This window comes from Ursus maritimus, unplaced genomic scaffold, assembly GCF_017311325.1.
Source record: "Ursus maritimus isolate PB19 unplaced genomic scaffold, ASM1731132v1 scaffold_3, whole genome shotgun sequence".
Taxonomy (NCBI): domain Eukaryota; kingdom Metazoa; phylum Chordata; class Mammalia; order Carnivora; family Ursidae; genus Ursus; species Ursus maritimus.
Window position 1 is genome coordinate 40,385,745 of NW_024425563.1, and position 14,939 is coordinate 40,400,683.

At 41.1% G+C, this 14,939-nt stretch overlaps 1 protein-coding gene across 1 annotated transcript in view; it reads right to left on the bottom strand.

Annotated features, from left to right (window-relative positions):
• ANLN (anillin actin binding protein) overlaps positions 1-14,450 on the bottom strand; it is a 44,425-nt gene extending 29,975 nt beyond the window's left edge. The window contains exons 1-7 of the mRNA XM_040644549.1: positions 14,406-14,450; positions 13,587-13,788; positions 11,143-11,457; positions 6,755-7,140; positions 5,344-5,572; positions 3,062-3,252; positions 2,671-2,778 (exon numbers count right to left, since the gene is read on the bottom strand). Coding sequence (XP_040500483.1) covers positions 2,671-2,778; positions 3,062-3,252; positions 5,344-5,572; positions 6,755-7,140; positions 11,143-11,457; positions 13,587-13,788; positions 14,406-14,450 — 1,476 coding nt within the window. The remainder of the gene's footprint in view (positions 1-2,670; positions 2,779-3,061; positions 3,253-5,343; positions 5,573-6,754; positions 7,141-11,142; positions 11,458-13,586; positions 13,789-14,405) is intronic.
• Between the last annotated feature and the right edge of the window lie 489 nt (positions 14,451-14,939).

Sequence of the window (14,939 nt, forward strand, 5' to 3'; positions counted from 1 at the left end):
AGTGGGGAGGGGCAGAAGGGGAGAGAGAATCCCAAGCAGGCTCCACACTCAGCATGGAGCCCAAGGTGGGGCTAGATCCCATGACCCCAAGGTCACCACCTAAACCAAAATCGAGTCGGATGCTTAACTGACTGAGCCACCAGGCACCCTATAAACCTCTTTACTTTTGACATTAAAATTGATTTAAGTCTCCTTAGAAAGAACAAAATAAACACAACCACAAACCATACTTCACTTCCTCATCCCCTTCCAGCCATCACCTCCTTTCTCCCTTCCCTTTTAGAACCAAACTTCTGAGGCCTGCCTCTGCCCTCAGGCCCTGCTCCTCACCCACCACCACCTGCATTCTCCCCTCACCGCTTCACTAAAACTGCTCTTGCCAAGTAACAACAAGCTCTTTCTTCCAAAACCCAGTGGTCTCCCGGTGGTCTCGGTCCAGTCCACATTCGACAACACATACTTGACAATACCAGCCATTCCTTCCTTCTGAAAGGTTCTTCCTTTGACTCTAGTAACACCACACTCAATTCCTTTTTCCTCCCACCTCTTTGCTCCCTTGGTGAATACCACGGATGAGTTCTGAGTGAGGCAGACCCCTGAATCTGCTGTTATTGTGTCCAGAATGTTCTTTACATGCAAATGTGCAACCAACCGAGGAGGAATTCCACAGATTTAGCAGGAATTCTTTAGCACAAAATAGTTGTCCTATATTTCTAGGGATGTAGCAGAAAAGCCATGATATGATATACTGGCAACCAAGCGAAGAAGGTGCTTCAAACAGAAGAGAGTAATCAACAATGCCAAATGCTGCTAATAGGTCAAGTTAAATGCCTAAAAATGGATGACTGAAGATCTTTGGTGAATTTGATAGAGATAGTGGTGACAGCCTGAGTGGAGAGACCCAGAGAGAAGGGAGGGGGAAAAAATGTAACAGCAAGAGATAAGTCTTTTGGAAGAGCCTGAATGAAAAGGAGGTAAAGAAAGGGAGGGGAATAGGGGGTCCAGAGAGTTGTTTTTATTTTAAGATGACAGACACAGCTTGCTGTAGGCCGATGGGAGGGATTAGCACATTCATTCCTTCCTTCAAGGACAATTTATCGAGCTCCTCCTGTGAGCCAAGCCCTAAGAACACAGATAAAGACAGATAAGGCTCTAGCAGACAGTGGCGGAAAGCAAAGGTGAAACAGTTACGGGAAGATAGATATTCGGAGGAGGCAAAGAACAGGATGACGGTGGAAGAAAGAAGGGCCTCTAAGGAAAAGGGCCAGGTAAGGATTTCCAGAGGGGATTAAAGTTTGACCTATTCCTCATGCAGTAGGAGCTCACCATGGAGATACTCCTTGCAGACAGAAATAGCAAGGCAAAGACAAAGAGATCTGAAAACATGGGTCCATTTGAGAAACTGCAAATAGTCTGCGTGACCAGATTGACACACACATGTGGAGAAGCAGTGAGAAGCCAGATTCCGGTTGATTCTAGATGGCAAGCCAAGCACTTCAGACAGTTTTCTGATGCTAGCTATGGAAAGCTGTCCAAGGACCTTAAGCAAGGGAATACACAGATATCTGCCTTTTAAAAATACTTGTCCGGCAGCAGTGGGTAAGAGGGACGGGAGAGTAGCCCGACTAGAGGCAAGGTTTTCGATACAAAGCTCTGGAAGTGATTAAGGTAACAGTGGAGGAAAACAGAGAGGACAGGCAGCTTGCGGTATATTGGCTGTGTATGCGTTCGTGTGTGTGCCAGGGGAAGACGTGGTAATAAGACGAAGGAGGCAAGGACGTACTCCCAGACTGTTCTAGATGGTGAGGTACAAATGAAGCCCTAGGTGGAGACAGAGGCTACATGGAGAATACACTGCTGCGAAGTGCAGAGAGCTCTACCAGCCAACCAGGCCTGGAGTTCCGGAGAGAGGGGAATACAGCACAGTCAAGCACATTAGCATGTCTGCGAGGACAGAGAAGAGACGTCCCAGGGCAAATGAGAAGAAAACAGGGTTAGGTCAGAACCCTAGGAAACACGATTTGTTAAACAAGAGACCTGATAAAAACCAAAATCAATTAAATAGGTCTTTCTCAGAGAATACTGGTTAAATGTATTTTTCTATTTCTACTGGTACCCACTTTAAATGTCATTCTATTATTTTTAGCTTGAAAGTATATCCTAATACAGTATTTTGTACATGTAAATGAAACAGAAAGTAGTTTATAAGTAGGGACTTTGCTGAAGGCTGATGAATGAAATTTGACAGTAAGTAATGAAGGAATAAAGAGAAATTTGGGACATATTTGATGACCTGAAAGGATTATGGATAGTCTAACAGTGTGGCATCTGGGGAGAGTATGCCATCATTAATGAAAAAAGTAGATTCTGAGAAACATTTTAGAACCAGCATCTAAGTGGAATATTAAAAGAAATATGAAATCAATTGAATGATGAGAGCACATTTTAAAATTTTGATTTTAAGTAGGTTATCAGTGAATACATTAAGAGTTCTACTGAATGGGAAAGTATCACAAGAGAAAAGCAGAGTTGGTATGAACATTGAAGGGGTTTATGAATGGAAAATGGCACAGTTAATTGAACAGGATAAAGAGCAGTTTGACAATGCAGGACCACAAGTTAGTTCCCAGCACTACGTGTGGTTCACTTCATTTTTCTTGTTTACACTACCTGTTTGGTGTCTACTTGTTTGCTTCTTGAGTTTTCGCCTTTTTCTGCACTCCATAAATTGCCCTTGTCAAATCGGCCACGAAGACATGCTAGTTCTTTCTCACGTTCCTAAAACCACCAAAAGCTGTATTTTAATACAAGAGCCAATGGTATGTTTAAGAATAATATTCCGATACTACTAAATTTTGCTTGTCTTCAGTTTTAAGATTAAAAAAATTCACAATACGCATGGAACACAAGACAATAGTATTTGCTAATTTGAAGTAAGCGATACAGGGAACCAAGATGCTACTTATCACTGTCAAAAAGACTGGTATTGGAATTCACAGTTTGATTTCTAGGTTCTATGCCGAGACCATGTAATGAATAATGTTAAAGCAGTGAGCCAGACCTGCTTGAGCTGTTGTGCTAAGTGAGTCGTAGATGAAGATGTGTTTTGCTTGAATAATCTTTCTTGGATGGCCCTTGTATTTGGAGTGATAACGGGGGTTCTATGGGGTGTGCTCCGAGCGGGACTTTGTTTGCTGTGTTCTTGACAACGCTCCCCAAAGCGTTCCAGGAAAGGCTTAATTCCTACTCCTCCTACAGAAAACACACACATTTTAGAGGCTCTTTAGAATAAGTAGGAATTATAATTTGTATTGAAAAAGTTCTGAAATCCAGTATGGCTCTAAATTGCTTCGATTCTACTTAAACTACTCATTCGGAAAGTAAACAGTATGAAAACAGCTTTAAAAAAGAAGTGTACCATATCATTCTATTTAATTCCATGTCTTGAAAGTCATTTATCGGAATTAGTTCTCTAAAGAAAGAAGAGGAGGAATTTTTAACAGGTAGAGTGAGAGGACAGTGGAAATTAGAACACCCTTCAACTAAGTAAGCAGAACCTAGATGACTGGAAATTGACTGTATGTGTATTAACAGTATCCCCTAACCACCAAAGGGTCCTAGCCATGATAACTACTTCTATTTCTACAGCCCAGTTTATTTTATCTTGCTTTTAGGAAGTCCACTATAAAATACAGGCATTAAATCCTTTTTCTCTCTCAAAAGAAAAATTAGAGATTATTGACTTTTATCAAGGGATATCTTGATTCTACAAAGTCTTAAAACAGTATTCATTTGAAATAATATGAGGTACATTTAAAGTAGAACAAATGGGATAGCGTTGTGCCATAAAGAGGTTTATCTCTGTCAGATATCAGCATTTTCCTTCAAAAGGCCAGATAGTAAATATTTTGGGCTTTGTGACCACTGTCGTAACTACTCAACTCTGCATTGAAGCATGAAAGCAGCCACAGACAACATGTAAATAAATGGGCATGGCTGTGTTCCAATAAAACTTTATTTGCAAAAACAGGTAAAGGGCACAATTTGACCCATAGGCATAGTCTGAAGACGCCACATGTTACTTCATACCATATTGCAAACTAGAACTAGAATGCATGAAGAATACCAAGAAACATGTAAATTAAATATCTCTGAGGCCCTGATAATATATACTGGGCATAGCCAATAGCCAAGAATAAAAATTTAAAAAACAAAGCTTCTTATCTATGCCATAAGTCTTCAGAAAATTGAGAGTAACTAGTTCTCATCCATGTGGGGATTCTGCAGTTGTTTCCAGCTCATTTCTCATTTCGGCTCACCCGGAAACTGATTGCTGGTTTCCTAGCCCATAACTGATGGATTCCCACTCTCATCTCTCGGTCTACTTCTCTTTTATGAAGAACTACAGTATCCAGAGAGATTATATTTTTAAGAAGTTAAAATTTTGAATTAAAAGTTCTCCCAGGGCGCCTGGGTGGCTCAGTTGGTTGAGCATCTGCCTTTGGCTCAGGTCATGATCCTGGAGTCCCAGGATCGAGTCCGTATTGGGCTCCCTGCTCGGTGGGGAGTCTGCTTCTCCCTCTGACCCTCCCCCCCACTCAGGCGCGTGCACGCTCTCTCTCTCTCTCAAAAAAAAAAAAAAAAAAAAAAAAGTCCTTCCAAAAGCAATTCTATTGAAAACAGAATATAGTTCAAAGTGAACTTTATCTCCAATATATTTGAACCATATTTTTTAGTGCTGTGTTTCTCAACCAACAGCGTGTGGGGGTATGCCAGAAGGTGTAAATCCCCACAAGATGAATACAGATTTCCAGGAGCATCAGTTTACTACAGGGAGTAATTTGGAACTTTCACATGTATTACTCACACACAATATACACACATACAAATATAATTGGGAGTGGAGTCATTTGTATACACATTCACTTTCCTTTGCTATTAGGTGTGCCTCCATATTGAAGTTTGCAAAGCATGGCTCTGCATACTTGGATACAAGAATGTTTCTCCATTTTGCCCTTAAAATGTGATTTCCAGTTGTATATGCTTTGTCTCCATCAAAAAGTATAGAAGAAAGTATCTACCATGGTCATTCTAGAAAAAACCCACGTTTAAACTGTTAAAATGTAACAAGTTACATACTTGGACCAGTAAATGGGCAAGTCTCCACTAATGAATATTCATTCAATAAATTAAAGCTGAGTTTGAAGAAGTCTCATGTCCTACATTCAGGCACTTGCCATGGCAAACCAACACCGTACAATTCACAACTGGATATTTAAAATGCTGAGGACAGACACCCTGAAAATAGTCAGCACTAACTAGATTTTTTAAAAGATACATAACCTGATGTTGCAGATTTGTCTTTAGATTGAGACTGCCGACAAACTTCTCTATTTAGTTCTTCTTTGGGCCGAACTGTCTGGGACACGGTTGACTTCTCAACTGGTTTCGATACCTCTGTTTTCAGGGGATTGACAGGAGTTTTCTGAAGTAGCTCAGGGTTTTGTCCCTCACAATTTTTAGCATCAGTAATGGATATAGTAGAAGATTTCACTGGGGAAGAAGCAGCTTTCTGAAACACGATAACACATAGGGTAAATAACAATATGCACGATATCTAAAGGTAGTCATAACAAAACGAGTCTAATTCTATTTGCTTAGTAGCCTTTATGTAAACTTATGAAAAAAAAATTCTTTCTCTCTAATAGGTCAAACCAATTTGGAAAGTTTGATAAAAAGTCAACTTAGAAAATGCTATTATTCAAATTTTTCATATGTAGTTTAGCATGTATAATACACCGACGAGTAATTTCATATAAGGGGTGGGGTCACTCCCTATTTTAAATAACAATTTCTTTCAGATTATCTCACTAGCACCTTTATAAATTTTAACTGTATGAGACCACATTGCATATTTTTGTCTTTTAATTAAGTCAATATTATTATTAATAATATTAATTTAACGAAATTATCATATCATGTACTTGATGGCTAACTACAACATATTTTTAAGTGCTATGTGCCAAGCATTTTACTAAAGGTTTTATGCACATTTTCTCATTTAATCCTCCCAATAACCCCTCTTTCCCCATTTTACAGATGGGAAAATAAGGTTTTGCAAGATTAAGTAACTTGTCCAAAGCCACACTTTTAATTGTGTGACAGGGCTAGGATTGAATGCAGGTCTCTCTAATGCCAAAACCTGGCTCTATATTTAAAAACGATGCTCAGAAACATAATACTTTCCTTTTTTTTTTTTTAAGATTGTTTTTAAAAGCTGAAGACGTAATTCATGTGCAAGATAAAACTTTCAAACATTTCAAAAGGCTATATGGTAAAATTATCATAACCACCCTTAACGATCCTGTTCAGCAATTAGCCTTTTGAAGGTAACTTTAGCTACTAGTTTATTATATGTCTTTTCAGAGAAATTCCATATCTTATATTACATGCACATACATAAAGCATTCTACAGAGAAGGTAATGTTCACTGCTCTCCCTGATGGCTAAGAAGAGGCTCCCTCATTCCATGATTATACATCTTGGAGTTGTATGAAATTAGTGTAATTTACTTGTCAACTACTAATTTATCTTGGGATAGGCTACCAAATTTACGGTTTTTACTTTCTATGACACACAGTTTCTAAAAACACAAACAAACACACTACATATACGTTCTAAAATACTACACATCCATATACATTATTACTCATAAGGAAAAAAATTTTCCGAAGACCAATATTGCATTGCTTACCACAGAACTGGAAATTGCAGCATTATTCAAAGATACACCCACAGCACTCGAGGATGGAGCTTTATTCAAAGAGGCCTCGCCGTCCCTTTGGGAACAGCATGTAGCTTCCTGCTGAACACTGCTGCTATTGATCCTAGCAGATGCTCCACTTGCAGAGGGAAATTTGGATAAACAAGTGGTACCAGGCTGTTCTTGTGCACTGTTCTGCTTTGCAGATGAGTAATTTACATCATCTTCCCACGAGCAAATAGTTGCTGCAAGGTTGGCTAGACGGCCCCTTCTACCAACTGGAGTTGCCGAGGCGTCCGAGGGGGCTGGTTTGGGAGCGGAGGCAGCCCTTTCCTCTGATGGCATCGGTGAGATGAGTGAGCTTTCGGGTATATCATCTGGAAATGTTTTCAGGAAAAGAGTTAAAACCCATGTTCAAGAGTTATGCATATGGGTAATACCAAGATCACTCCCCTCAGAACTGTTAGTTAGTAGGTTTAAGAACTAATAAAAAGCTCTCGAATGCATGAAACTACCACACTGCTTAAATTTGACAATATCTTTTCAAATCAGATGACAGTCTAAATTAAAAAAAAAAACACACAAACTTCTTACACCTATTTTTTCCAATTTTTAATGGATTATGAATGCTTGAAGGTACCATATGCTTAGGTTATAATTTTAGAATTAACTCATGATGTTATAAGACGGCACAATTTAAGATTACATAGTCCACAGGCACGTATTGTTTTAAAATGGATGAGACCAGTGCTGTACAATAGAACTTTCTGCAACGATGGACATGTTCTATATCCATGCTATCCAGGACAGAACCACTAGCCACATGTCGTTCGTGAGCACTCGAAATGAGGCTAGGGCAACTAAGAAACATTTCACTTCATTTCAACTGATTTAAATCTTAAAAGCTACACATGGCTAGTGTCTACCCTATGGACAGCACAGGGTTGGACTAAAATGTTTTCCCACAGTTACTTCATGTGGAGACAGATCTCGAATAGATCTATCTACTCCCTTATGAAGGCCTGTATGCATAAAGCACACATAGGGAAACCAAAAATCACAGCACTTTCTACTCCACAAATTCAGTCAATGGAAGAGGTACCCTTCCTACTGTCTAAACCTTATACTTCTCCCCGAATTCTCAATTCTACCCCTCCAAAACCTCTTTTATTCTCTGCACAAAACTACACTCATCTGTCTCTAGCTCTGTCTCATCTGAGAGCTAAAAATAAACACCCTCTCATCAACATACACTCCTTTTTAGCTACCGTCCCCCTTGCCCTGCACAACATTCTCTCACCACTCAACTCACTTGAACCCGCCTCTGCCTACACCGCTGCCTTGGAGTTGCTTTTGCTGCTGTCACTAGATGCCAATACACACTCTGCAGCCCTTGTGCTTCCATCGGTGACATCATCCTCTACGAGTTCTGCCCGTGGGCCATATCCTCCGTGGTCTCCTTCTGCCTACCAACCACCTCCATTTGGCTGTTCCCCAGGCACCCCGAGCAACATATGTGACGCTGAAACTGCCCCAAACATGTTCCTCCTCGTCATGGCCTCTTTCTCCTTCTCCCTTCTCCTCCTCCACCACCCAGACAACCCAGAGATTCTCCCTCCTAAATCTTACAGATCCCGCCTCTCCTCTTCACTTTCGCGGGCCGTCATCATTCCGCACCGGGATTATAACATTAACCTTCTAACTGGTCTTCCTGCTCCTGCTCCAGTCTCTGCCCCGTTCAGTCCCTTCTCAATTCTGATGCAGAGTGATCTCTCTACCACATTTGTCTACTTAAACTCTCCCAGTACCTCCCCGTCACCTCCTGGTTAAATTCCATGTGCTCTGGACCCTGCTGCTTTCTTCAACCTTATCTCTTGCTTTTCTACCAGAAAATACCTACTCTTTATGTCTGTGCTGTTTACAGTACCTCTGTCCTTTTTATGCATTGTTACTTCTGCCAGGGATACCTCCTCCACTGTCTGAAGCCAGCAGTCCCTCAGTGTCCAGGTTGATTGCCTCTGCCTCCTCTAGAAAAGCTTCCCTGACTACCACCGTCCCTGCAATAGCCTTTTGCATACTTCTCTGATGTTCCTGAGAATAAGTCCTGTCCTCTAAGCAGATGACAGTTTTACTATCATGTTTTAGGAATGGGCTTAATAGACCTCTAGCTCTTCTATCTATTCTTTATCAGAAAAGAAGCTTCAGGGGCACCTGGGTGGCTCAGTCGGTTAAACGTCTGCCTTTGGCTCAGGTCGCAATCCCGGGGTCATGGGATCAAGCCCACAATCGGGCTCCCTACTTAGCGGGGAGTCTGCCTCTTCTTCTCCATCTGTCTCTCCCTCAGCTCATGCTCTCTCTCTCTCTCTCTCAAATAAATATATAAATAAATAAACAAAAAGAAGCTTCAGTTATATTTTAGTACAATCCCTCATTTAACTGGCTTATACCCACAGTCCTAGAGAGCATCTACATCATTCACCACAACCACTCTATTTTCAAGTTTCAGTACTTAAAATTAGGCTGTGACGCCTTAATGAGATTGATTTTCAAGGCTGAGATAGGCATTTGTTAACATTTGCTTTCAAAATGTTCAAAATCGTTGCTGCAGTGTTTTCTGTCCTAGAATGTTTATGGCCTTGGCTGTTCTTCTGACCATGCGTTAAATCACAACCCTCTTTCTACTTCCCATAGAAATTTCCTACCAAACAGAAATGAGACATCCTCGTGTTTAGACACATTTACCGATTAGCCTCGTGAGGCATCATAAAGGAGCACGGTTAGCCCTCACTACTAAAATCACTAGCTATAACAGACCGCACGGAGCATCTGCACCCCCTCCGTGCCCGAGAACATCAGGTTGGCCACAGCAGGCAAGAGCTGAGCCCTAGAGTCAAACAATGGAGGTTGGAATTTTAGCTGCAGATTCTGGTCAGGTGTCTTAGCCTCTCGGAACCCAGTTTCCTCTTCTATAACATGAACAAAAAAGTGGTATGTAGGTTATGAGATTTTTATAAGAATTAAATGCTATACTCTATTAGGACAAAAAATATTTAGAATGCCTAGCACTTTACACAGTTAATTTTAAATGCTCTGCTGTCCAATACTTATCAAAATTTCAGACCAAAGGCTGACATTTATGAAAGACTGCCTAAAACCTATGTAGTCCATCCATTTCTTCAGATCACTTGGTCTCCGTTCTGGCTATGCATCAGAGTAACATTCAGAGATATAAAAAAAAAAAAAGAAAAAAGACAAAAGCACACCCCAGGGCTCCACCACACTCCTGAGATTCCAGTCCAATGGTCCAAATGTTTCTGTTACACAGGAGCCAGGCTGAAAGCCAAAGCTTGAGGACCACTTCCTTGGGTGAGGCCCCGCTGCCACTGAGCTGTCCACTGTAGTCTCCTGGCTCTCTCTGGAACTGTGTTCACGGAAGTGAGCCTAGAGCCAGGCCACCTGCCCATCCTGAGTAACCTTACACATTAACTACCTTCTAGAAAGTCATCCTTGAGGAGCCAGGGAGGAAAGTTCTCTTGGGTCCTAGTTCCAGCCACGGTTCTGCTTTAATCTTATAAACAGTAGTCATACAAGTGATGGTGTTTCACCTCCTTGCCTTGGCTGCTAGCAAGTTCATAACTCTGGCAAGTGAGGTGGACCTTAAAGCCTGTATTTTGCCTTTCCCTTCTTTGTTCTGTCTTCTCTTCACCCTAGAATTTCCTTATTTTTCTTGTTTTGTAATACAGTTGTTTTTGTAAGTCATCTCAAGGCTTTTTTTTTAACAAGATAGGAGACAAAATTGTTCACAGAACACATAACCCTGCTGCACGACTACTGATTTGCTCTTAGACTCTCCTCTGAGTATGAGCCCACGGGAGACAAGGATCAGGTAGCTTCAATGGTTCCCAGCACCTGAGTGTAGCATGCGTTGTAGGTGCTAATAGTGTTTACCTTTTCTCTCCCCTCTACAAAACAGCATTGCATACCTTAGCCCCTCAAATTTATTTAATCAGTTAATCCACGAAATAGGATTTCTTAAAAATATAGAGCTGAAGATCTGCAGTGCTAATAATGCCGAGGGTATAGTTTGTTCTCGATTGTTTTTTACTGCAAATATAATTCCGTTATGAGACCAAGCTTTTGTGAACTGGTCTAAGAACCAGGTCTTAGCATCGACTCAGCATCTACTTCAATGAGAACACAACCAACTGATAAAGATACTCCTGATATACAAGCTATTTGTAAGTGATGGACACTGAGGAGATAGATAAAACAGGAGCATTGGTCTTTCGTGTGTTAACCGACATGTCAAATTGTCAACCTACCCAGTTGCATCTGACTTAAACAGATCTGAAGGACCACGCCATCCATATCATTCATACCTGCCAGATCATTATTATCCCAACGGCGCCGCTGCTCTGCCAGCTTTTGCATTCGCGTTTTCACTGAGGAGCCCGCTGCTGCTTCCAGTCTTGAATTGAGCCCTCTCCTCGCACCTGGCACGGGTGCGGGGACAGCCTCAGCGTCGCTGGTGGGAGCAGGGGCTGGGGGCTGTGCCTGAGGAGGTGGAGGACTTGGAGGACAGGGTTTGGCGGAAGCTGCCTCAACCGGTTTTTCATTTTCCAAGTTAGAAACTTCTACTTCGGTGGCGTCAGAACAGCGTTTTTTTGATGGTGATGGTTTTGTACAAGACTTCTCTAGATTAAAAAAAGACAACCCCCCCAAAAAAATTCAAAATTCCGTAATATCTCATAGCCTGAAAACTAGCAGCAGGTACTTAACAAATTAAAACATGATGCTTCTCTAGTCTCTTTAAATGATTTTCTTACAACAAGAAATATATAAAATTCTACTTTCAGTAGGTTAGAAATCTGATATATTTCTTTTTAAGCAGACATGTAATTTATGGTTTAAAACACCCGAATGAAAAGATATTCAAATAATATTCTCAGGATACTGGCCTAATACTTTATGTAGTCTTAAGACACTAGGAAATAAAAAGCATATGCATAGAATAAACAAATGTTTGGAGTGATTTTAAAGATTACACAGCCCAATTACCTCATTTTTAGATAAGGAAAACCAAGCCCAGAGCAATTACGTTACCTGCCTAAAACGACACAGCTAAGGGTAGAAATGGGCTTTCTGTTTTTAAAACAATTTTTTGTGAACAATAATAAGCAAGGTTAGAAGAGAACCTGGCTCAAGGTGTAGGAAAGGCAGGGAACCAAAAAAACAACTGATTTATCTGGTTAATACCAGGCAAAACCATTGGCACAACTGTTTTTATATTTTCATAACATTTCACATTTTAAGCTGCCATGGACACTTATAAAATAAATTTAAAAGTCCTAAAATAAAAAGGAGCTACCCAAACATAAGGCATATTATTTCTACCCAAGAATGACTTTTAATATATCTCCTGGGAAATTAACATTTTAGGATATAGGAATGTAAACTGCATATGAGGCCAGTTTCCTGGCTGTCTGACCCAGTGTTCTCGCTCTGGCAGTACCCGAAGTTCTGTTACGTGCGAGTCGTGATTGCCCTCACAGACGTCAATCTAATCAAACAGACATTATGAAACTTTCTCATCTTCTGTAACTCACTTATGGATCTATTTTTTATTAACTCATCATTTTTTGAAAGTGTTCCTATTTTAACATGTATCACCACCTGGGAATACAGAATTAAGTTTATAGTTCTCATATAAAACAGGAAATATTTCCACTGAAGCATCAAAACATAGTTCCAGCCACTAAAGTACATGGTACTCAACATTTCATTGTATAAGTTTGTGTCACAACGAAAACAGAAAAAGATCCTGAACTGGAGCTAGGCCTCTATTTTCCTGACCGAATACCATATATACCATGTATGTCTGATATAGATACCACATATGTGGAATACAAATACCACGTATATGCATATGTAACATATGTTCCACGTATGTGTAAAATATATATACCATATATGTGTATATATGGTATTCCCTCTCTTCAAAATATACGTGTAAATATACGAAAATAAGTTCCCATCCCCATTCTATGGTTAGCTTACAAAATCACTGTGAGCCTGCCTGTGCCCTCATCACTTTTGTAATACTGATTTTGCCTTCTGCGATGCTCTCTTTCTACATGCCTTTTTAAATTTATGCTAAGGAAAGTTATTATCTCCAGATGATTCCACACGCTAGGAAAAGACCAAGGTGGCTAACTTACTGATACAGGCGGGGGATGCCAGGATTTAGGGAAGAATAAGATAAGTTTCCAGGTGTGTTTAGGTTTGTTTGTGTATATTTATTTATTTTTGTCTAATTCACCAGTTGTTAGATTAACCACCTGTACTTTGAGCCTAGCTCTAAAGAGCTGGTTCAACAGACAGGATGAAGAGGCTCATTAAATTTCAAGATCTGCAAGCACATCTGCCTTTCATTACTCTGCTCATTGCCAGAGACCAGCTGAAAACTTGGTGGTCAGCTGTTTGGCACTGTTGAGGTAAACTCCACACCACCACCATGTATGGGGCCCTCTGCTCCTTTACTTTTCACCCTTTGGGGGTTTTAAGGATAACTCTGGGTTGAGGAAAATGAAGTTCGACCGATTAATTTGAAGTATTTATTGGATACTCTGGTCTGGTCTGGTCTGGTAGATCAAGGCCTAATATAATTGGCCTGAACTAGAACAGAAGGCTCATCTTTCCCCCAGAGGCCACTATTACATTTGTCTCCCAAAAACCTGGGTTTTTCTACACACACAATGAAATGTTTGGGGCTTATCTTCTTTAAAAGATGCAAATTTTATTTTTCCCCCACAAAATCTTTTACCTTCACTACCAGGTAGGGGTTGCTGTTGGTTACTTGCTTCTGAAAGTGGCTCTCTGGCTCTCTTGGCGTGAGTCACAGACCTTGCGGCTGCCGTGGGCCTCTCAGCCATCTTTCTCTGGAGGTTCTCTCGCCTGGCACGGGTTCGTTCCAGCAGCTTCTGTACATGTAATACAGCAGTGTTAAAACACAAGTTCAGGGGCACCTGGGTGGCACAGCGGTTAAGCGTCTGCCTTCGGCTCAGGGCGTGATCCCGGTGTTATGGGATCGAGCCCCACATCAGGCTCCTCCGCTATGAGCCTGCTTCTTCTTCTCCCACTCCCCCTGCTTGTGTTCCCTCTCTCGCTGGCTGTCTCTATCTCTGTCGAATAAATAAATAAAATCTTAAAAAAAAAACAAAACACAAGTTCAGTCAAAACTTCGCAGAACTTGAGGTACCTTCTAAAATCACCAGTTGCCATATAGGATAATATTAAATACATTTCCAAAGTGAAATCCTATGTAAGTTAGGTCAAAATTCACCAAATAAGCACCCAAATGTCAAAATGATTACAGATGTAATATGAATAAAATGTGTAAAGTTGGTTTGGTTATATGAGACTTAAAATGGCCAGAAGTTTTTTCTGCTTCCATCCAAAGGTAGAATCTATTTCGCCACCCTTGCACTGGGCTGGCCTTATGATTTACCTTAACCCACAGAATGAGGCAGAAGTGATACTGGGAGCCTTCCAAACTGGGGCTTCCGAGGCCTTGCAGTTTTTCTCATTCTCTTGGAACACTGCCACCAGGTGGGGAAGCCCAGGTCAAGCATGCTAGAGACACCTGGCCCCGCTGAGAGCCAGCATCGACCACCAGACTTGTGACCATCTAGTCCCTGATAATTTCCCAGATCCCAGTAGACTCCGGCATGACCCCAGGGGACACCACTGGAAACACAGCCTCGCTGAGCCCAACACAGATTGCAGAGCCACTGAATCGTGAGAAATAACATGGTGGTTGCTTTAAGCGCTTTGGTGACAAGAATAATGGTCTCCAAAAATGTTCATTTCCTAATCCCATCAACCTGTGAATGTTACTTTGCTCTGCAAAAGGGACTTTGTTGATGTGATTAAGAGTCTTGAGATGGAAAGATTATCCTGGATTATCTGGGTGGGCCCAATATAATCACAATTGTCTTTATGAGACAAAAGAGACAGGAAGGTCAGAGATGTGACCACAGAAGCAGAGCTTGGAATGATGGGATTGGTGGCTCTGAAGACAGAGGAAGGGCCCACATGCCAAAAAATGCAGATGGCCTCCAGAGCTAGGAAGGGCGAGGAAACCCATTCTCCTCTAGAGCCTTCAGAAGGAACACAA